This window comes from Protomyctophum bolini (genome assembly GCF_963924005.1).
Source record: "Protomyctophum bolini genome assembly, chromosome: 10".
Classification (NCBI taxonomy): Eukaryota; Metazoa; Chordata; class Actinopteri; order Myctophiformes; family Myctophidae; genus Protomyctophum; species Protomyctophum bolini.
This window is the reverse complement of record NC_137871.1, coordinates 34,983,977-35,006,689: the sequence shown is the minus strand read 5'-3', so window position 1 is coordinate 35,006,689 and position 22,713 is coordinate 34,983,977. Positions and strand designations below refer to the sequence as shown.

General features: G+C 46.1%; 1 protein-coding gene across 1 annotated transcript in view; it reads left to right on the top strand.

Annotated features, from left to right (window-relative positions):
* The window catches only part of LOC308322050 (A disintegrin and metalloproteinase with thrombospondin motifs 2-like), a 171,764-nt gene that overhangs the window by 100,138 nt on the left and 48,913 nt on the right, over window positions 1-22,713 (top strand). Inside the window, exon 4 of the mRNA XM_080773238.1 lies at window positions 20,518-20,747. Coding sequence (XP_080629364.1) covers window positions 20,518-20,747 — 230 coding nt within the window. The remainder of the gene's footprint in view (window positions 1-20,517; window positions 20,748-22,713) is intronic.

Below are 22,713 nucleotides of genomic sequence, written 5' to 3'. Positions count from 1 at the left end.
TAGTGGCGTAAAAGTATTGTACATTGTAAATACTCAAGTAAAGTACATAATACATTTGTACTTAAGTAAATGTACTTGGATACTTATTTTATTCCAACTCGTAGCGACTGGCGAAACTAAAAACAAACAGTTTGTGTGTGTGTGTGTGTGTGTGTGTGTGTGTGTGTGTGTGTGTGTGTGTGTGTGTGTGTGTGTGTGTGTGTTCGTGTTCCCTCCGAGGTGTGAACGCCTGGTGACGTGAGGTTAGTGCCAGATAGGGACAGGTGGGGGATTGATTGGCCGTTGATTGGAGCAAATGTAGCAGTGTGTTGGGGGCAGCCGCCAGCTGTGTGTGTGTGTGTGTGTGTGTGTGTGTGTGTGTGTGTGATACAAATTGGGGAACACTGCTTTTGTCATTCCCTAAGTGGGGTGCTCAGTGACCCTGAAACCACATTACAGAAACACTGATTATTATCCCTCTGCTCTCTCCCTCTCTCTCTCCCTCCCTCTCCCTCCCTCTCTCTCTCTCTCTCTCTCTCTCTCTCTCTCTCTCTCTCTCCTTCTCGCTCCCTGTCTCAACATAGCACAATGTAATTCATCAGGAAAACATGCACTTTGTGGGCTTTGTAAGTTAGGCAAACACACACACACACACACACACACACACACACACACACACACACACACACACACACTAACACAAGCACACAAACATAGAAATCAATCAAATAAATAGACCAAATACATCTACATTTTAGACACATATATAGGCATTGGTTATTCAAGGTTGTAATCCCTCCACCAAAGTGAGGAATTCCAATTTCACTTTGTACTTTTACTCCACTACATTTATGTGTATTTTTATTACAAAACGTACAGTAACCACCTCAGCCCTATAATATATAGCTATATATATATATATATATATATATATATATAGCGCTACGAGCTTGTAGGTCTGCTATTTTTGAAAAATCGAAGAACGACTGAAAAACCTAGCTTTTTCAGAAAACGTTTGTGCTTTTACTCAAGTAAATGTTGAATTCCAGTATTCCAGTATTTTTTCTACATCACAGTATTAACCCTTTTACTTACCGGCGTCCGGCGGTACAGTATGTAAAGAAAATGCGAATACTTTTTATACCACTGCATGTTCTTCAGTGTTTACTACTGATGTGTCCATAATATGCTTACTCATCATCACTGATGAATACACACAGATCCCCTCTTAGCCTCATTGTGTTACACTATTCTGTCCTGTGTGTGTGTGTGTGTGTGTGTGTGTGTGTGTGTGTGTGTGTGTGTGTGTGTGTGTGTGTGTGTGTGTGTGTGTGTGTGTGTGTGTGTGTGTGTGTGTGTGTGTGTGTGTGTGTGTGTGTGTGTGTGTGTGTGTGTGTGTGTGTGTGTGTGTGTGTGTGTGTGCGTGCGTGCATGCGTGCGTGTCTCCCTCCTCCATGGATATATCTATACTGCATGCTATTCTTAGCACTGAGACACAAACCTCTCCATTACAACCCAATAGCTATACGGATGTACTTGCTTTCATTTTTTTTCTCTGAGAGCTCGGCATTGTATTGTATTGTATTGTATTGTACCATAGTGCGTGCGTGCGTGCGTGCATGCGTACGTACGTGCGTGCGTGCGTGTGTGTGTGTGTGCGTGTGTGTGTGTGGTCTAAACTCTGTTTGTGCACTTGAGGGGGTGCAGGCCGTCATTTTCAATGTAGCTGAATACAGAAAATCAACAATAAGCAACAAACAGCAATATTAAATATATCAATCGGAAGACAGACAATACTCATAACTAAAATAACTATAACAGATAGACCGAAGATTAATTAAAACAGTTACAATGTTGAACTGACGTCGGAAATTAAAAAAAATGCCTTCTAAATCCTGACCATTTTCTGAAAACCTCTGTTTCTGTATCAGTGGTTAGAGCAGATGTAGAACACGCACATCGACAGGCTGGACTGAATAAACTTCAGTAGGTATTGGATATGGAGCCTGCACACCACATGTACAAGAAAGACGTTCTTTATTGAAATACTGACAACGTTTCGATCTATTTGATCTTCATCAGGTCATGTGTATCAGTGGTTCTCAATATTTCATGTCAAGGACCCCAAAAATGGTATGTAATTGGCCGCCGACCCCCATCTGAAAATATGTTGTTCCAGGGACCCTGCAGAGGCAAAAATTTGAGTTAAAAATGTTCGCTCTGAAAGAATATATAATATATAGCAGATCTACAAGCTCGTAAGTGCCGCGCTATGAGCTTGTAGATCTGATATTTTTCGTTCCAATCAGATGGAGCACTGACAGACAATGCTGCTTGGCCTATTACCTAGCTCTGTTTTAGCCAACGGAACCTTGAGGGTCAGGAGGTCACTCCATACGGGTCTGATAGGGACTTGGATTCTGATCCAACGTTAGAGCAAATGTAAGAGGGGAGCGTTCCTGAGATGGCTTTGAAAAAAAACAGATACCAGTGCTTATCACGCCTCTCAGACAGACAGGATAAGAGGGTAGATCTGTACGGATCTGTACACTTTCACTTACACACGCACGCACGCACGCAGTAGCGATGGGTAAAAAAATGGGTAAAAAAAAGACCTGTGCGACATGTGCGACTTTGTTGCTGGTTCCTGATTGGTCAGAACCAAAACACCAATTAGCTCCTGGACAAATGTTGCTCCTGTGGGTTTTTGACAGTCACTTTGTTCTGTTCACAGTTCACAGACACACAACAACAACAACATAGCGTTACATTTAGTCATTAGCTTTTAAGTTTTCATTCAGTTTCCATTTACAGTAGTTTCCCCTCTATGAAAAAAGGTAGATATGCAAATGCAGTGTTGTTGGGTGGTTGGATACTGTGTTGGATGCAGAGATGCAGTGTTGTTGGGTGGTCGGATGCTGTGTTGGATGCAGAGATGCAGTGTTGTTGGGTGGTCGGATGCTGTGTTGGATGCAGAGATGCAGTGTTGTTGGGTGGTCGGATGCTGTGTTGGATGCAGAGATGCAGTGCCAGGAGGTTGGATGCTGTGTTGGATGCAGAGATGCAGTGCCAGGAGGTTGGATGCTGTGTTGGATGCGGAGATGCAGTGTTGTTGGGTGGTCGGATGCTGTGTTGGATGCAGAGATGCAGTGCCAGGAGGTTGGATGCTGTGTTGGATGCAGAGATGCAGTGTTGTTGGGTGGTTGGATGCTGTGTTGGATGCAGAGATGCAGTGTTGTTGGGTGGTTGGATGCTGTGTTGGATGCAGAGATGCAGTACCAGGAGGTTGGATGCTGTGTTGGATGCAGAGATGCAGTGTTGTTGGGTGGTTGGATGCTGTGTTGGATGCAGAGATGCAGTGTTGTTGGGTGGTTGGATGCTGTGTTGGATGCAGAGATGCAGTACCAGGAGGTTGGATGCTGTGTTGGATGCAGAGATGCAGTGCCAGGAGGTTGGATGCTGTGTTGGATGCAGAGATGCAGTGCCAGGAGGTTGGATGCTGTGTTGGATGCAGAGATGCAGTGCCAGGAGGTTGGATGCTGTGTTGGATGCAGAGATGCAGTGCCAGGAGGTTGGATGCTGTGTTGGATGCAGAGATGCAGTACCAGGAGGTTGGATGCACTGTGTGTAGTATCCCAATGACATGCAGGGCAAATACTCACACATTGTAGGAAAGCACAATTCCAACGCACACACACACAAACACAAACACACACACGCGCACGTGCGCACACACACTGCTATTCGCAGAGCAATCAGTGCAGCAGCTATTATTAATGAGAGAGAATCAGCTCATTAATATTTAAGCAGTGTCACTGAGGCCATCACCATGAGAACCCCTGTGTGTGTGTGTGTGTGTGTGTGTGTGTGTGTGTGTGTGTGTGTGTGTGTGTGTGTGTGTGTGCGCGCGACTGCGCGTGCGCACACGTGCGTTGAGGAGGGGCAGATATATATATATATATATATATATATAGTGAGACATCCTCCATTCCAACAGGATGAGAGAGAGAGAGAGAGATGAATCTGATTACACGTCTTCCATTCCTGTTCTCTTCTCCCCTTTCACATTTTTTCCTCTCCTCTCCTCCTCTCCTCTCCTCTCCTCTCCTCTTTTCTGTGGAGGAAAAATAGATTGGGAATTGGAAAGAGCGGAGATATCTCATTACAACATCACACTCAGCTGTGTGTGTGTGTGTGTGTGTGCGTGTGTGTGTGTGTGTGTGTGTGTGTGTGTGTGTGTGTGTGTGTGTGTGTGTGTGTGTGTGTGTGTGCGCGCGCGCGCACGTGCGTGTGAACCCCTCTAATGAGCACTGCTGGGGATTGTGACTCCAATGGTCCACACACACACACACACACACACACACACACACACACACACACACACACACACACACACAACCAAAGTAAATGAAGGACTCCTCTGTTTGGGAAGTTATAGCATAAACAATGTAAATAATGACATTGCTCTGCCATGTGTTCTCTGTCTCGAATTTGGTTTAATTCTATACGGTCTCAAGAATGATTGTAAACATCTAAATTACTGAACTCATACTGTAGAACGCCATGTACTGATTTAACTGATTATTCAGGACCTCCCACTGCGCCATAGACGTGTTTAACGTGGTATTTAGCGTTTCATTAATATAATTAATCTATTTAATGATAAACCTATACTGTTTAACGTTGGCTTACCGCATATCAAAGCTGTCGGTCGATCGGCAGCTCCGTGTTCGATTGGCTTTCCCTCAATGCATTGAAAAATTAAAAAGGTGGGGGCTTTTCTAGTCCTTTTTATAGGAATTCCAGCTCAGATCGCGGTGGATGAACAAAGCCACCGTGTTTAGTGGCTCAATAGCAACTTGGGATGTCCCGATTTTTCGCTTCCGATACCTCAATTTCTATTTTAGCCGATGCCGATACCAGTGGCGTGATTTCATGTTGTGTTTATAGCTATCTAGCTATATATCTGGTGTTGTGTTTATAGCTATCTAGCTATATATCTGGTGTTGTGTTTATAGCTATCTAGCTATATATCTGGTGTTGTGTTTATAGCAGACTGCTCACTCAAATGTGCACTTGCAGTTTGGGCAACTCCAAAGCAAACATGTCCCAACATTGTATTTACCTGCCATAGTGTCAACCCCTTACACCCCTGTGTCGGATCGGTGGTTAGACTGGCATATTCACCGATACCGATGGGTTACAAAATCGTGGGATAAAAATGTAGTATCAGACCGTCAATCCCCTCAAAAATGCAACTCACATCCTCTCCACATTACAGAGACAGAGGGGGAAGTGACTGGGTTACCTCCACATTACAGAGACAGAGGGGGAAGTGACTGGGCCTCTCCACATTACAGAGACAGAGGGGGAAGTGACTGGGTTACCTCCACATTACAGAGACAGAGGGGGAAGTGACTGGGCCTCTCCACATTACAGAGACAGAGGGGGAAGTGACTGGGCCTCTCCACATTACAGAGACAGAGGGGGAAGTGACTGGGTTACCTCCACATTACAGAGACAGAGGGGGAAGTGACTGGGCCTCTCCACATTACAGAGACAGAGGGGGAAGTGACTGGGTTACCTCCACATTACAGAGACAGAGGGGGAAGTGACTGGGTTACCTCCACATTACAGAGACAGAGGGGGAAGTGACTGGGTTACCTCCACATTACAGAGACAGAGGGGGAAGTGACTGGGTTACCTCCACATTACAGAGACAGAGGGGGAAGTGACTGTGCCTCTCCACATTACAGAGACAGAGGGGGAAGTGACTGGGTTACCTCCACATTACAGAGACAGAGGGGGAAGTGACTGGGCCTCTCCACATTACAGAGACAGAGGGGGAAGTGACTGGGTTACCTCCACATTACAGAGACAGAGGGGGAAGTGACTGGGTTACCTCCACATTACAGAGACAGAGGGGGAAGTGACTGGGCTACCTCCACATTACAGAGACAGAGGGGGAAGTGACTGGGCCTCTCCACATTACAGAGACAGAGGGGGAAGTGACTGGGTTACCTCCACATTACAGAGACAGAGGGGGAAGTGACTGGGCCTCTCCACATTACAGAGACAGAGGGGGAAGTGACTGGGTTACCTCCACATTACAGAGACAGAGGGGGAAGTGACTGGGTTACCTCCACATTACAGAGACAGAGGGGGAAGTGACTGGGTTACCTCCACATTACAGAGACAGAGGGGGAAGTGACTGGGCTACCTCCACATTACAGAGACAGAGGGGGAAGTGACTGGGTTACCTCCACATTACAGAGACAGAGGGGGAAGTGACTGGGCTACCTCCACATTACAGAGACAGAGGGGGAAGTGACTGGGTTACCTCCACATTACAGAGACAGAGGGGGAAGTGACTGGGCCTCTCCACATTACAGAGACAGAGGGGGAAGTGACTGGGCCTCTCCACATTACAGAGACAGAGGGGGAAGTGACTGGGTTACCTCCACATTACAGAGACAGAGGGGGAAGTGACTGGGCTACCTCCACATTACAGAGACAGAGGGGGAAGTGACTGGGCTACCTCCACATTACAGAGACAGAGGGGGAAGTGACTGGGCTACCTCCACATTACAGACAGAGGGGGAAGTGACTGGGCCTCTCCACATTACAGAGACAGAGGGGGAAGTGACTGGGTTACCTCCACATTACAGAGACAGAGGGGGAAGTGACTGGGCCTCTCCACATTACAGAGACAGAGGGGGAAGTGACTGGGCTACCTCCACATTACAGAGACAGAGGGGGAAGTGACTGGGTTACCTCCACATTACAGAGACAGAGGGGGAAGTGACTGGGCTACCTCCACATTACAGAGACAGAGGGGGAAGTGACTGGGTTACCTCCACATTACAGAGACAGAGGGGGAAGTGACTGGGCTACCTCCACATTACAGAGACAGAGGGGGAAGTGACTGGGTTACCTCCACATTACAGAGACAGAGGGGGAAGTGACTGGGCCTCTCCACATTACAGAGACAGAGGGGGAAGTGACTGGGCCTCTCCACATTACAGAGACAGAGGGGGAAGTGACTGGGCCTCTCCACATTACAGAGACAGAGGGGGAAGTGACTGGGCCTCTCCACATTACAGAGACAGAGGGGGAAGTGACTGGGTTACCTCCACATTACAGAGACAGAGGGGGAAGTGACTGGGTTACCTCCACATTACAGAGACAGAGGGGGAAGTGACTGGGCCTCTCCACATTACAGAGACAGAGGGGGAAGTGACTGTGCCTCTCCACATTACAGAGACAGAGGGGGAAGTGACTGGGTTACCTCCACATTACAGAGACAGAGGGGGAAGTGACTGGGCCTCTCCACATTACAGAGACAGAGGGGGAAGTGACTGGGTTACCTCCACATTACAGAGACAGAGGGGGAAGTGACTGGGTTACCTCCACATTACAGAGACAGAGGGGGAAGTGACTGGGTTACCTCCACATTACAGAGACAGAGGGGGAAGTGGCTGATAACAACCAGAGGGAAGCAGTGGTTGTTCCCGATGCCCATCTGCCCACCGGTGAGCCCTGCAGTGATTGGATTATCTGGAGCTTCATTAGTGCAGAGAGATAGTGGAGACTCCCCTCTCCTCCCTGCTAGAGTATAGAGTTACCGTGCGCTCATTGATTAGCCATACGGTGCACAGCGGCTCCCCCTGTGGCCCCCCGGGGGAACACACACACAACACTAGAGTGGAGCATTGAACGTAGCAGAGCGTGGCTGTATACTCCACATGTGGGCCGGGGGGGGGGGGGGGGGGGGGGGCTGGGGAGGGGGGTTTCACCGGTGGGCGACGAGGGTATTGCAGCAGGTGGGCCTCCCAAATAATTGGCACAACATCTAAGATTTTCTTTTGTTATGCTAATCTTTTTAGCCCACAATTTTGCAACCCATTTCTTTGTGTCAAAATGTAATCCTGGGCGCTACACTTCCTCTGCCAACCTGGGAGGGCAACAGACTTGACCTCATGCTTCCTTCTATGCATGTGGAGTCCAAGCCGCTTCTTTTCACCTGACAGGGGGGAGTTTCCCCCGTTGGACGTCACATATAACCAAAGAACCGATTGCGGTGCAACATGTCGTTTTCCGGGTGAAAGAAAAGATGTGGGCCGTCTGCCTCCCCCCCGCCTCTCTCTCTCTCTCTCTCTCTCTCTCTCTCTCTCTCATACATATTCATTATCTCTCTCTCTCTCTCTCTCTCTCTACATCTCTCTACGTCAGATTGATGTCGTTCTAATTTCTCTGTAATCCTCAAAGTGTGATCGTTAATTCTGAGTGTCAATTATGTTTCTATCGCCAGTCAATCAAACGTTAAAACAACATACTGTAAGTGCTGGGCTTTCACTCAGATCGCCTATACTGACACACGCACGCACGCAGGCAGGCAGGCAGGCAGGCATGCACGCACACACACACACACACACACACACACACACACACACACACACACACACACACACACACACACACACGCACGCACACGATTCCCATTTCTTTGTCTTATTGTTATTATTGACTGTTCTATTGAGACTGTTTTTTGGCTTCAGGCCAAATTGTTTGACTAAGACAAAAGTGTCTGATTTAATCTCAGGACATCCAGAGTTTTTTTGATGATGATGACGGGAAGGTTTGATCTCGTATACCTTTTGATTTTGGTCGAGATCCGCCTCTCTGTTGAGCGTCAGGTAATTCATTATACAGACTTTGATTACTGTTTATTGTTTTGTATTTTTTGATCACAACATGCACAGCACTGTGCTGAGGGTAGAGTGATCAGCCTCTCTCCTCTGCACAACATGCACAGCACTGTGCTGAAGGTAGAGTGATAAATGGTTGCTTTAAGCCATTCAGACCTGGTACGCATCTGTGTCGCTTTCCATCACTTTAACCATCTTTTTTTTTAAACTTTAGCTGTTTGAAAAATAGCAGATCTACAAAAACGTGGCGCAAGTCTTTGAATATATATTCTTTCCCAGCCAACGTTTTAAAGTAAAATCTTTGCTTCGGGGGGGAGGGGGGGAGGAGGGGTCCCTGGGACAACATATTTTCAGATGGGGGGTCGGTGGCAATATATTTGCTTGACATGAAATAGTTTGAGAACCACTGATATAGAAAAACATAGGTTTCATGATTTAGAAGACATTTTATATAAAATCTGCTCTCAGGTCTAAATGGGTTAATCCATTCTGGGTGGCAACCCCTTTTGGTGTTAGCATGATGCTATGCTTTAGCTATTGAAAAATAGCAGATCTACAAGCTCATAGCGCGCCACCGAGTGGTGCGCTACGAGCTTGTAGGTCTGCTATATTTTTGAAAAATCGAAGAATGACTGACATAGAAACATAGCTTTGTCAGAAAACTGTCATGATTTAGAAGACATTTTATATAAAATCTGCTCTCAGGTCTAAACGGGTTAATTGTTTCTAATTGACAGTCGTGCCCAAAGACTCCGTCATGAAACACGGGGCAATTTAGTAACACTGATACACTGCAGCGCCTTATTAATTCCCCGCCGTCTGGTTATTGAGTGCCACGGAGTCCGCCCGCCTGTGCAATCACGGGCCGCGCCTGAGCAACGATGTCTTCCACACATGAGAGTGTGCCAGTTTAAAATGCCAAAACATTTCAACCGTCGTCTCTCCGTCTCCTCTGCTGTGATGTTCAAAAAACACTTCACTGCCGATTGTTCGTAATTGTTCAGGATGTTTTAAAAATGTAATCTCGCTTGAGTCAGAATCGGAGATATATGGTATATGAATTACCCCATTTTGGGCGGGAACCCCTTTTGGGTGTTTTAAACATTGTTGTAATTTAGCTATTGAAAAATAGCAGATCTACAAGCTCGTAGCGCGCCACCGAGTGGCGCGCTACGAGCTTGTACGGTCTGCTATTTTTGAAAAATCGTGAAAATGCAGCACAAATCTTTGAATATATATATATTCTTTCAGAGGACTTTTATATTTTATTTCGACGCCGGGCCTACTGTAAATGGGTTAACGTGCGTATATGTTTATCATTATCATTTATGATGGCGTGATATTGGATGATAAATCCTCTGCCTCTCTACCCTGTGATGGTGGAAACATTTGCATACATATTGTCTCACACCTTTTAGATAGGCTTTCCCTTCCTCTTTAATTCCTTATGTCGTCCCTCTAATGAAAAAGACTCCAAAGGCGCGTTTAATGAAAAGAGGAAATGATGGGAGAGGAGAGGAGAGGAGAGGAGAGGAGAGGGGAGGGGAGGGGAGAGGAGAGGAGAGGAGAGGTGGATACCAGGGGATAAGTGTCAGCCATGTACTGTAACTGTAACTGTAACCAGAGTGTTGACAGTGAACCCCTAGTTGTGTGTGTGTGTGTGTGTGTGTGTGTGTGTGTGTGTGTGTGTGTGTGTGTGTGTGTGTGTGTGTGTGTGTGTGTGTGTGTGTGTGAATGGGCGAATGTAACGGACTGACTGACGGAGATGCAGGTACGGTTTTCATAGTAAACAATAACTTCCAATAGCCTGATTTATTCAGAGATTCAATTGAACTCGAGGAAAAGCGATTTAAATGCTTGTTTAAACCCGTCTGTAAAATGTTCTTGGGACGCTGAAATGTAAAACATCTGAGAGCAGCAGAGGGGGGGCGAGTTTTAGGATACGGACAATAGGTAAGAATCAAGCATGGTGGCCATGCAGTATTCAGACAATAGGTAAGAATCAAACATAGTGGCCATGCAGTATTCAGACAATAGGTAAGAATCAAGCATGGTGGCCATGCAGTATTCAGACAATAGGTAAGAATCAAACATAGTGGCCATGCAGTATTCAGACAATAGGTAAGAATCAAACACAGTGGCCATGCAGTATTCAGACAATAGGTAAGAATCAAACATAGTGGCCATGCAGTATTCAGACAATAGGTAAGAATCAAGCATGGTGGCCATGCAGTATTCAGACAATAGGTAAGAATCAAGCATGGTGGCCATGCAGTATTCAGACAATAGGTAAGAATCAAACATAGTGGCCATGCAGTATTCAGACAATAGGTAAGAATCAAACATAGTGGCCATGCAGTATTCAGACAATAGGTAAGAATCAAACACAGTGGCCATGCAGTATTCAGACAATAGGTAAGAATCAAACATAGTGGCCATGCAGTATTCAGACAATATGTAAGAATCAAACATAGTGGCCATGCAGTATTCAGACAATAGGTAAGAATCAAACATAGTGGCCATGCAGTATTCAGACAATAGGTAAGAATCAAACATAGTGGCCATGCAGTATTCAGACAATAGGTAAGAATCAAGCATGGTGGCCATGCAGTATTCAGACAATAGGTAAGAATCAAACATAGTGGCCATGCAGTATTCAGACAATAGGTAAGAATCAAACATAGTGGCCATGCAGTATTCAGACAATAGGTAAGAATCAAACATAGTGGCCATGCAGTATTCAGACAATAGGTAAGAATCAAACATAGTGGCCATGCAGTATTCAGACAATAGGTAAGAATCAAACATAGTGGCCATGCAGTATTCAGACAATAGGTAAGAATCAAACATAGTGGCCATGCAGTATTCAGCCAATAGGTAAGAATCAAACATAGTGGCCATGCAGTATTCGTCGGTGTACTCTGCCGGCACAGAGAATGTGGAAGCTCATCTCGGAGGGAGCCGTTCCGGTTGGAGCTATAGTGCCATTGTGTGTTTATTGTGCCATTAGGTGACAAAGCGTATTATTCAATTTAGGTTAATCTTTTACGGTGTGCTATATTGCCTGAGTGGGAGCCCCGTTCGTTCATGGAATAGATTATCATCAAACCGTCGCCTCATGTCTATTTTCCTTTTTGCATTAGGAGTGTGTATAGGATGCAAAGCATAAACTATGGTCATTAGTACTGGCCAATAGCTAAGCTGGTATAAGGCAACAGCAGTCCGGCAGGCCATAGGTCACAGGGGTGTCCAAAGTGCGGGCCAAATGTGGCCCGGGGACACATTTTATACGGCCCTCGGCTTCATACCTGAATTGTAGGATTCCTTTGTTCCTTGTTGTGTCATTCTGAAGGGGTCAAAAAAAGGCTATGCTATTTCAATATATTTACCTCGCACGTCTGGCTACATTTAAATTGGTAATGTGAAATAAGGCTGCAAAAAGGCAGAGTTATTTCTGTGTTTTGTTCACGGCACACCTAACAAAAGACCATTGATATTAAATATTGATGGTGATAGTTACATAAAAGAGTTTAAATGAGATGCATACAGTATGTACAGTATGTGACTTTGTTATAGTCCGAACTCCGAAGGCACATTAGGTCAGTCGAGGAGATGTATCTATAGTTGGCCCTTGATCTTCTAATATGGCCCCCTTTGAAAAACATTTGGACACCCCTGGCATATTATAGGACTCAGTGTGAGCTATATACCTCCCCATAAGACTGCATCTCTCTCTCTCTTTCTCTCTCTCTCTCTCTCTGTCTCTCTCTCTCTCCTTGACAGACAGTCAGTTATGTAAGAGGCGTGAGCTAAAGGATGACTTGTCTCCCTCACCACCAGAAATCCTCACAGGGACACTGATCTGTGGTCAGATAAGGTGTTAGGTGAAATAACCCCAGACCCAGGGACGCTGATCTGTGGTCAGATAAGGTGTTAGGTGAAATAAGCCCAGACCCAGACAGGAGGATTAGACCCTATAGGTCAGGAGGTTGTCTCTTATCACGCTGTATAGTATAGGCCCACTGGTTGTTGTTGTTGACAGTCCGACGAGAGCCAATTAGTGGACTAAATCTACATTTGATTTAGCCGACTAAAATGTATTTTGGCGGGCCTTGATGCCGTCGCAATGGCTGTTTTCGCTGCGACGCTTTGTGAGCTTGTAGATCGGCTATTTTCAGCATGCAGCCAAGTGTATATGACTTGTGTCTTTTACTTATACTGGATCTCTTGTCTAGTCCCTTGCAAACATTTTAGTCTAGTTTTTATTTGTTGACGAAATTGTCAGTATATTTAGTCTTACTTCTAGTCATCATAGCTTAGTTTTCATTACGTTTCCATTTAGTTTTCGTCAGTGAAAAGAGGTAGTCGCCGAACATTTTTCGTCATAGTAGTAGTCGACAAAATCAACGCCAATTGAGCAGGGCCACAACATCTCTTCACATGACACGGTGAATGTGAGCTTGTAGATCGGCTATTCACAACATCTCTTCACATGACACGGTGGATGTGAGCTTGTAGATCGTCTATTGTTGCAGAAGAGATTTAATTGGTAGAGGGGAAAATGGAGCGGACGGAGTACAGAGCCCTGGGAGACTCCGGTCAACTGAGTAGGGTTTATATGTCATCAACCATTTGTAAATCACTATCTCTGAATTAATATAGTCATAACTTCACAACGCAGTTCAATTACTTCATTTAGACGGGACAGTGCATATTAATGAACAGCACGTCATTATGTAAATTGTGACTTATTATTACTGTCATTTATTTTAGCTTGGAGTGCGTGCGTGCGTGCGCACGCATGCTGAGTGGGCTCTCGGTGTTACATAAATCACCATGCATGAGAATCTCTATGACAGTTCCTCGGTCCTCCGTAGCTACCGTGACTGGATGAACAAGCACAAGGTCTCTGCAGTGCACAGGCTACAACACAGGTGTACACACACACACACACACACACACACACACACACACACACACACTACAAAAGTTGGCGAGAGATTCCAGTGTATGGTTGAAACCACTCAATATACAGTAGTGCTCCAGAATGCAGAGTGGAGCTGCCGCCCTCTCTCCCCTCTCTCTCTCTCTCTCTCTCTATTCTGCAGGTAAAGTTGACATTCTTGACATTTTGGGAAAAGGTTGAAAGACAAAGTACCTTTGTCTCCTAATAAGGGCGTGCTCTGTACCCCAGCAGAATAAGAATACTGGGGGGGGGGGGGGGGGGGGGGTTGAACCAAGGTAAGCTAATGAGGGTTGGGGGGGAGGGCGAGCAAGCAGAGAGACAGCCGGAGGAGAGATAGTGGAAGAGGAGTTTCATGTTGAAGGAGTAAACTCCTTCAACATTCAATTGCACCAAAAAAAAACATTTTTGACAATGGGATTTGCCAGCAGATGTCACTGGTTTGCCTGTTTTCATTGCAGCTCAAAACGCTTCACAGACACAGAGAAAATCCCAGACCAGATACAATCCACTGAAAGTTCAAAGCACAGACATTTAAATAAATGAAAATGAATGTCATGAAACCTTTAAGCATTTGGATGGATGTGTCTGTGGCCGTACAGTCATTTTGTGTAGACTAGAGTGAGTCCAAGAGTGGTGAGAATCCCTTGGGTTCTCCACCAACACTGTGTAGTGGTGAACATTCCTGGGGTTCTCCACCAACACTGTGTAGTGGTGAACATTCCTGGGGTTCTCCACCAACACTGTGTAGTGGTGAGAATCCCTGGGGTTCTCCTCCAACACTGTGTAGTGGTGAGAATCCCTGGGGTTCTCCACCAACACTGTGTAGTGGTGAGAATCCCTGGGGTTCTCCACCAACACTGTGTAGTGGTGAGAATCCCTGGGGTTCTCCACCAACACTGTGTAGTGGTGAACATTCCTGGGGTTCTCCACCAACACTGTGTAGTGGTGAACATTCCTGGGGTTCTCCACCAACACTGTGTAGTGGTGAACATTCCTGGGGTTCTCCACCAACACTGTGTAGTGGTGAACATTCCTGGGGTTCTCCACCAACACTGTGTAGTGGTGAACATTCCTGGGGTTCTCCACCAACACTGTGTAGTGGTGAACATCCCTGGGGTTCTCCACCAACACTGCTGTAGGTATAGCTTAAATCCACAAGCGGGCGGCAGTGGTTCAGGGGTTAGAGTAGCCGGTAGAGCCAGGCCGGATGGGAACCGCGAGGTTCCCAGTTCGATCCCTGTGGGCTAAGCTTCCCCCAGAGTTAGTGTGGAAGTGTCCTTGAGCAAGACTCTGAATCCCTAATTGCTCACGATGTGCAGGTTGGTGCCTAGCATGCATGCTTTCCTCCTCCGTCGATGTTTGAATGGATGAATGTAATGCACACATCTATGTAAAGCGCTTTGGATAAAAAAAACCTTTAAGCGATACACAAATGCACCGTTTACCATTTAACAACATTCTGGCATAGGCATAGTTTCCAGGTCATGGTGTGAGCTCACAGACCTCCGTACAGTGTCAGAGCGACTGCCTATAGATTACATTACATGGCTTTCTTGCTATTGTTTTCTTTCCCCCAGAAGTACAGAAAGTGCTTCTCCTCTACGAGCGTTATTCTTCATCACTGCAGGAGCTTGAAACAGAACAGCAAGGTCCCTCCCATCCATCACCTACCTCTCTCTACCCACACCTCTCTCTCTCTCTCTCTCTCTCTCTCTCTCTCTCTCTCTCTCTCTGTTAATTAATTACAACTTCAGTTCAATTCAAAGGAGCATTAATGGCATGACAAAACATGCGTTTAGATTGTCAAAGCCAAGCCCCCATGTCCTCCCTGTAGTCCTCCTTTTATTCTCACCCCAAACTCTTTCTTTCTTTTGTCCGTCTGTCCGTCGTTCTCCTGAATAGTAGCCTAATCAATGGTTTCTGGACAATGGCCAATGGTTTTCTCTCTCTGTTTCAATTAGACCAGCTTTATTGGTATATGAAGGCAATAATTGCCCAAGCCAATTAGGCGTAAACGGTGTGCACCTGTAGAAGAAGAAGAACGGCAATATAACACACATAATGTGACGAGTCGTGAAGGAGACAAACAGATGGTGAGAGAAATAATGACTTTTGTCCTTCATGTGGGTTTCTCTCTCTCTATTCCTATCTCTCTCTCTCTCTCTCTCTCTCTCTCTCTCTCTCTCCATCTCGAGCGAGAGGCACCAATAACTTATAGTCACATTCTGTCGCTCCCTAGATTTGTAGATAAAAAATCTACAAAGTCCCATCTCTTGGAACGGTGAGCCGCAGCCAAGGAACGGTGAGCTGCAGCCGTGCCGCGCTCGGGAATCCTTTGATTAGTTGATTTGACCCCCCCAGTTCAACCCATGGATGCCTGAGTGCCAAGCAGGGAGGCATTGGGTCCCATTTTGGTGTGACCCGGCCGGGGATCGAACCCCGAGCTCCCAGTCTCGGGGCGGACACTCTAACCACAAGGCCACTGTCTGGCCATTCCTTGTCAATGGAATTCATTGTTTGTGTTTACACAATGTTTGTGTTTACACAAACCCTCAAAGCTGGCGCCCCTCAAAAACTAAAGTACAGTACTTAAGTAAATTTACTTAGTTACTTTCCACCACTACTCCCTGGGAAGATAATGGAATCATATTCATACTTCCAGGATCACTGTCTCCTAGCTTAGCGACTCAGGAGCCAATATTAGCCATGATGCGACACATTGTTTTACCCAGGAGCCCGTTGCCAAGGAAACCACATTGCATAAGAGGGAGCGGGTGAGGCAGAAGAATGCCCCTTGCTGATTGGGAGACAAGATGGTAGATCTCTCTCTCTCTATCTCTCTCTCTTTCTCTCCCCAAGTAACTCTTCCTTTTTCCTCTCATCTCCCGTTCTCTCACTTCTCTCGGTACGTCGCCAACAACAAACACACTTCTTGCTTCCAGTCCAGAGTGTCGGAGCAACGGGACTTCGTCTTCGCACCAACTTATAATCACACGCCAACTTATGAAATGAACACTGAGTTCAGTCTGTGTCATGTGGCAACAGGCTTTTATAGCTCTTATCCACTGGTCTCATTTCTGCCAGGTCGAAGGTTTTGAGGTGATATTCTTCCCCTCTTTTGCTCCTTTGCACTAAGTATGATGGTGTGTGGTATTTTAATGTTGTACGGGTCACTGTGCCTTTGGTGTCTTGTATTGTGTATTGTATTGTATCTGTATGCTTGCAGGGTGGGTCCTTGGGGTCCAAGACAAATTTCTCCCTCAGGAGACAAAATAAAGAAACTTTGAACCTTGAACAGTGCGCAAATCACACAATTGAAAGTGTTGAGTGTTGCAGGCAGAATGATGGCGATGTTTTAGGTGCTCACGTCGTAGAGGAGGCCTCGTATAGGCCATTCCACGTATGACCAGTGGCGTGCACAGACATTTAGAGGGGCAGGTGCTCAAGTGAAAAAAGGGCACCTTGTGCAGCGCGTGGAACCGGCCGGTTGCCTTAATAGTGTGGGATTTATAGATTTTGGGGCCTAAATAATATATTATAAGTTTTTATCAAGAATTGATCAAGGTCACCATGGTCCACATACTGTACAGTGTACACCTTTTCCAAAGGGCACATTGCCAAAAGGGCTTTAGCACCCCCTAGTGTCTATCTGTGCACGCCACTGGTCATGACACACTCCAGGGGTATGCTTGATGCTTCTAGGCCTCAATGATAATTATGCGAACATCTATTATTATTATATAGGCTCAGACTCTGCACAGACTCACCATCTCTCACTATATGTGGGAGGCCTTGGCTGGAGTCCTCGTCTATTCCCCTAAGACGCCATGTTCACAGAGCCATGACTCGGCCTTCCAAGGCTTCTGTTCCAGCAAGGCCACAGAGAGAGGGAGAGAGATATGGAGGGAGGGAATATAAGGGAAGAATGGCCTTGACTCTGGAGACGGAGTGATTTATCTCCTCGCTGACTCTCTGCCTATAAGAGAACGGTCCAGACCCTCGAAGTGACTATAGAGCGTCGCAGTCCCGCCCCCGAATTTCCAATTATTTCTTTCCCATAGACATTTCAGAAAGTATTTATTATTTATTTTATAGAGACCTTTTAAGCCTCGGACAAAGCCAACTCGGAACGTGACAACTCATGACAACAAACGAATAATTGTAATAAAAAAGGGCACTTTTTTAGTTGTTTTTCTTTTTTTCTAATGATTTGTTCGGCACACATGATCTCTGTAGTCATGTGATCAAGACGAGTCTGTTGGATTTCTCAGATTTTATACACTGATTGCCTTCCAAAGTTTGGCCCGTTTAGTACAAAATGCTGCAAATGTCCTGCATGCTCATCCATGCAGAATCCTATCCTCAGAGATGCGATGCGTGATCTGGCTCTGCATTTCCTCAACAAAATGAAGAAAATTGTTGCAAAAAAAAAAAAAAAAGTTTATATTAGCCTACGACTAAAGATTTTGCCAAACATCTCACACACACACACTCCTATCCTCCTGGTGGAGACCTGTGGCCAGAAGGGCACTTTTTCTAGTTATTATCATTGTGTGAGCCATGCCACTGCATTCACCTGACATTTCCCTTCAGATGCAGCGTAGCCATGGCCTCTGCAACATGTGTCAGACGTTTCCATTTCCCATGATGCCTTGCAGGGTTGTTGTGTGGGCAGTTCTGGGTCTGACCGAGTGACGTTTTCCAGTGTGAATGTTTGCTATTTTTAGACGTGAGGGAGGAAGGCACTCTATTTACTTCACCACTTTAGTCTATATTTGGTCGACTAGAGTTCATGTCTGTTGCTCTGACATTTGAGTTCATGTCTGTTACTCTGACATTGAGTGAATGTCTGTTACTCTGACATTGAGTTGCGTGCGTGCACATTGCCGCACTTGAACATATCCATATAATATACACGACGTGTGGATAGAGTGTGTGCTTGTGTGTGTGTGTGTGTGTGTGTGTGTGTGTGTGTGTGTGTGTGTGTGTGTGTGTGTGTGTGTGTGTGTGTGTGTGTGTGTGTGTGTGTGTGTGTGTGCGCGTGCGTGCGTGTCCTCTATCGCCTGCCAAAGACACCAGTTGACAGAAGTGAGCATGTGTGTCCTGTGTAACAGTGGAAACAGTGTGGCCATCCTTCACAGTGTTCTGTGTAACAGTGTAAACAGTGTGGCCATCCTTCATAGTGTTCTGTGTAACAGTGTAAACAGTGTGGCCATCCTTCACAGTGTTCTGTGTAACAGTGTAAACAGTGTGGCCATCCTTCACAGCTCCTCTCCTTAATCAACCAAACATTTGTGCTCCCCCAGCTGAAGCAGACCGGCAGATGGTGCTTTCTAAACACATGGATTAAGACAGCCTCCCTATAGCTCCCTCACACAGTACAGTACAGGGGCTGCTCCTGCTCCGCTCCTGGCTTTGGTCTGTGTGTTTGTGTGTGTGTGTGTGTGTGTGTGTGTGTGTGTGTGTGTGTGTGTGTGTGTGTGTGTGTGCGTGGGCGTGGGCGTGGGCGTGGGCGTGTGCGCACCTCCCTCACACAGGGGCTGCTCCGCTCCTGGCTTTGGTCTATGTCTGAAAATCATTATACAATAAATCATATTCTGCATAGACTCAACTCAAAAAATTTAAGCAGATGATTATGTGGTTAGAATTTGTGTGTGTGTGTGTGCGTGTGTATATATTTACAGTATATTGGAATTCTATCAGCTTTGTTTAGCAACTTTATACTTAATGTTTTCTGAAATGTGCTATCCTGGACCTATATTAACTTTTTCTTTGCTATCTACGATTATAATCGTAGTCCTAGGCTACGTTACTAAAGGTGCTAACTACGTACATGTTCGTAGACAACCGTATACTCCATATATGAATGTGGCGACCGTCAATTTACCTTTTAGCAATTGCTCCGGTTGCTATGGAGAGCCTCCGTCCTCACCAGCTATGGGATTTTTAAATCCGCCTCCATTATAACAGGGTTTTCAAAGCCTTGTATGAGCTCACGGCTAACGATCAATGTCCTCTCAACAACAACCCCCACCTCACTGAATAACCCGGAAGTGAAACGAGGATCGTAGAGTGAGAGTGGACGGGTGGCTCATGGTTAGGTGTGTTTATGCTGCCACCTAGTGGGCAATAATGGAGTTAAGAGTAAGACGCCCTGAGGGCGATAAGCGACCTCTGCCTTTAGGGTGAGACACGTGCACGCATCCGCCTGGGTGACGACAGACTGCTGGGCATGGGGGGGGGGGGGGGTCAGATCAACATATGGAATTAATTCTGTACTGGCCATATACAGTATATGGAGCATGTCGTGAGTGTACAGGGTTTGATGAGGTCAGGTCAACATATGGAATGTCAGAACAGGTCAGCTCCATATATGGAGATCTAATCTAAGGGTGTCTTGAATGTACAGGGTTTAATGAGTGCCCAGGTAGGGACGGGTCTTACATTTTGGGCCTATTGTCGAGAACTATGGTAATTACTTTGGGGCAGGCCCATCTAGAGTTTGAATGGACAGGTATCAGTCAAAAGGGAGACACCGCACTACAGCTAGTGTCTAACATTTTAAATGGCCATTGCTCTGATCAGCGCAATATATATAGGACTGGATTTGAAGGCTGCGTGCGCATCGGCCTGAAAATCTATAGCGTGTGCGACTGCACACGGGAACAAATGTGTGTGAACATGGAACAACCAATACAGTACACCTGTCTGTTCTTTACGCACATCCCTCACAGCACTAACCGTGTGTGTGTGTGTGTGTGTGTGTGTGTGTGTGTGTGTGTGTGTGTGTGTGTGTGTGTGTGTGTGTGTGTGTGTGTGTGTGTGTGTGTGTGTGTGTGTGTGTGTGTGTGTGTGTGTGTTTAGGTGCAGACCTGGGCGGTCTGATGGATCTGGAGAGCCTGTACCGCGGCGTGGAGGAGAGCGTGAACGCCACGCGCGCGGGACGCCTGCGCAGACAGAGCCCCGACCGCCTGCGCAGACAGAGCCCCGACCGCGCCTACAACATCGAGGTGCTGCTGGGCGTGGACGACTCGGTGGTGCAGTTCCACGGCAAGGAGCACGTGCAGAAGTACCTGCTCACCCTCATGAACATCGTAAGTAACAGAAGTACACACACACACACACACACACAAAAACATGTTAAATATCCAATTGCTGCATGTTCCTACCCTAGGTAATCCTCTGGTCTCTGTCTGAATGTGATGAGATTTTGTGCGTGCGTGCGTGCGTGCGTGTGTGTGCGAGAGAGAGAGAGAGAGAGAGAGAGAGAGAGAGGTGTATCCCCTGTCTTGGGAGCTTCCACATATTGTTCCCTGTGTGGGTGCGTGCGTGCGCGCGTTAGTTTGTGCCGCAGACTTTAATCTTTGCAAATTAAAACTGTAGTGAGAGTGCTATTCGTTGCGTGCGTGTGTGCGTGCACACGGCTGTGCGCCCACCATGTGTGCTTCCCCTCGCATTATTCCGACCACCTGTGCGGTGTGGAACCAATCACTGCAGCTGCAGCGAAACAGCATCAAATCCTCGGGCACATCTTTGTGTCTCCTATTGCTTCTGGAGAACAAGAGAGGATGCCTCCCAGATCAGAACTCTGTCTGACATAAGAATAGCCCATTAAGATCTATCTGTCTGTCACCATAACTGTTAACCGCTTCATTATTTTAAACTTTCACCTAAAATAGCAGATCTACAAGCTCGTAGCGCGGCACTAAATTGTGAAAACGTGTGAAAATCTTTGAATATATACTGTATTGTTTCACAGCAAATGTTTTTAAGTCATTATCTTTGCTTCTGGGGACGGACGGACTGAAACAACATATTTTTAGATGGGGGTCGGCGGTCAATTACATATAATAATTGTCCTTGACATGAAAAGGTTTGAGAACCACTGACATAGAAAGTACTTTAGAAGACATTTGTAGAATCAGGCCCTCAGGTCTTAATGGAATAGGAGACCAGAATGGGAGACCCCCCCCCCCCCCCCCGTACATCAGAGGGTGGGGGGGGGGGTGTTCAGAATAAATTACTGCCAGCCTGGTAAGCAGAAATGAATAAATAATAAATAAATAAGGGTTGCATGCCTCCCACGCCTGGCATTCAGGCTACTTTCTTCTTCTTGAAAGTTTGCTTTGCTCACTTCAGTCGGGAGTGCTCTCTCTCTCTCTCTCTTCTCTATTTCACTTTGTGTCTCTGTTGCATGCATGCACACACTACGCTTGTAGATCGGCTATTTTCAGGGCGCAACCCAGCACTCTTTAGCTATAGTGGAGATGCGGTGTAACGACATTGGATTTCTAAACAATAGTTCAACGGAAAATGAGTTCAGGAGACTTCGGGGAAAAAAAGCAATTCTCCTGAACGCTGCCTTCCAATAATATGGCATGGAAAGGAGAGGCATTTGCATTTCTTTCACCATAGTAAAGGTCTCTGCACACAGAGCGCGTTTTTTCCGGATTTTTAACTGCGTTTCTCCATCGTTTTTTCCGAAAAACGTGTCCAGTGTGTAACCAACCACCTTAAATGCTGCATTCGTGTTCTGGAGAGGGCAGTTGTTTTACAGACGGTAGAAAGGGCAGGGTCTGAAGCCCCCTTTGATGTCTGTGTGTGCACGTCCCTGCTCACACTGATCTCTCTCTCTCTCTCTCTGACTCCCTATAGTCTCTCTCTCTCTCTCTCTCTCTCTCTCTCTCTCTGTCTCCCTATAGTCTGGCTGACACTAATTATTATATTATTTTGCAACGTGTTTCCTTGTATTGACCTGAGTAGTTTTTGAGTCGTTTTTGCCATCTGAGCCTGAAGGTAAAGAAACAACCAACACTCCCAGGTTGGTGTCCATACGTGGACTTCAATGATGTTCTTTAGCGCCCTCTAAAGGCAGTGGTGTGTAGGACAGATCTGTAGGCTATAATAGTGCACGAGGTGATGTTTTGCCATATGCTTTAATTGAGGAATTCATCCAGAATGTTTGAGAGGCGCTGTAGCCCCTCCTATATGTCCAGCTTTGAGGGTTTGTGTAAGCATGAATATTGTTTTGCTATATACCGTTTCCTATGACTAGTTTCT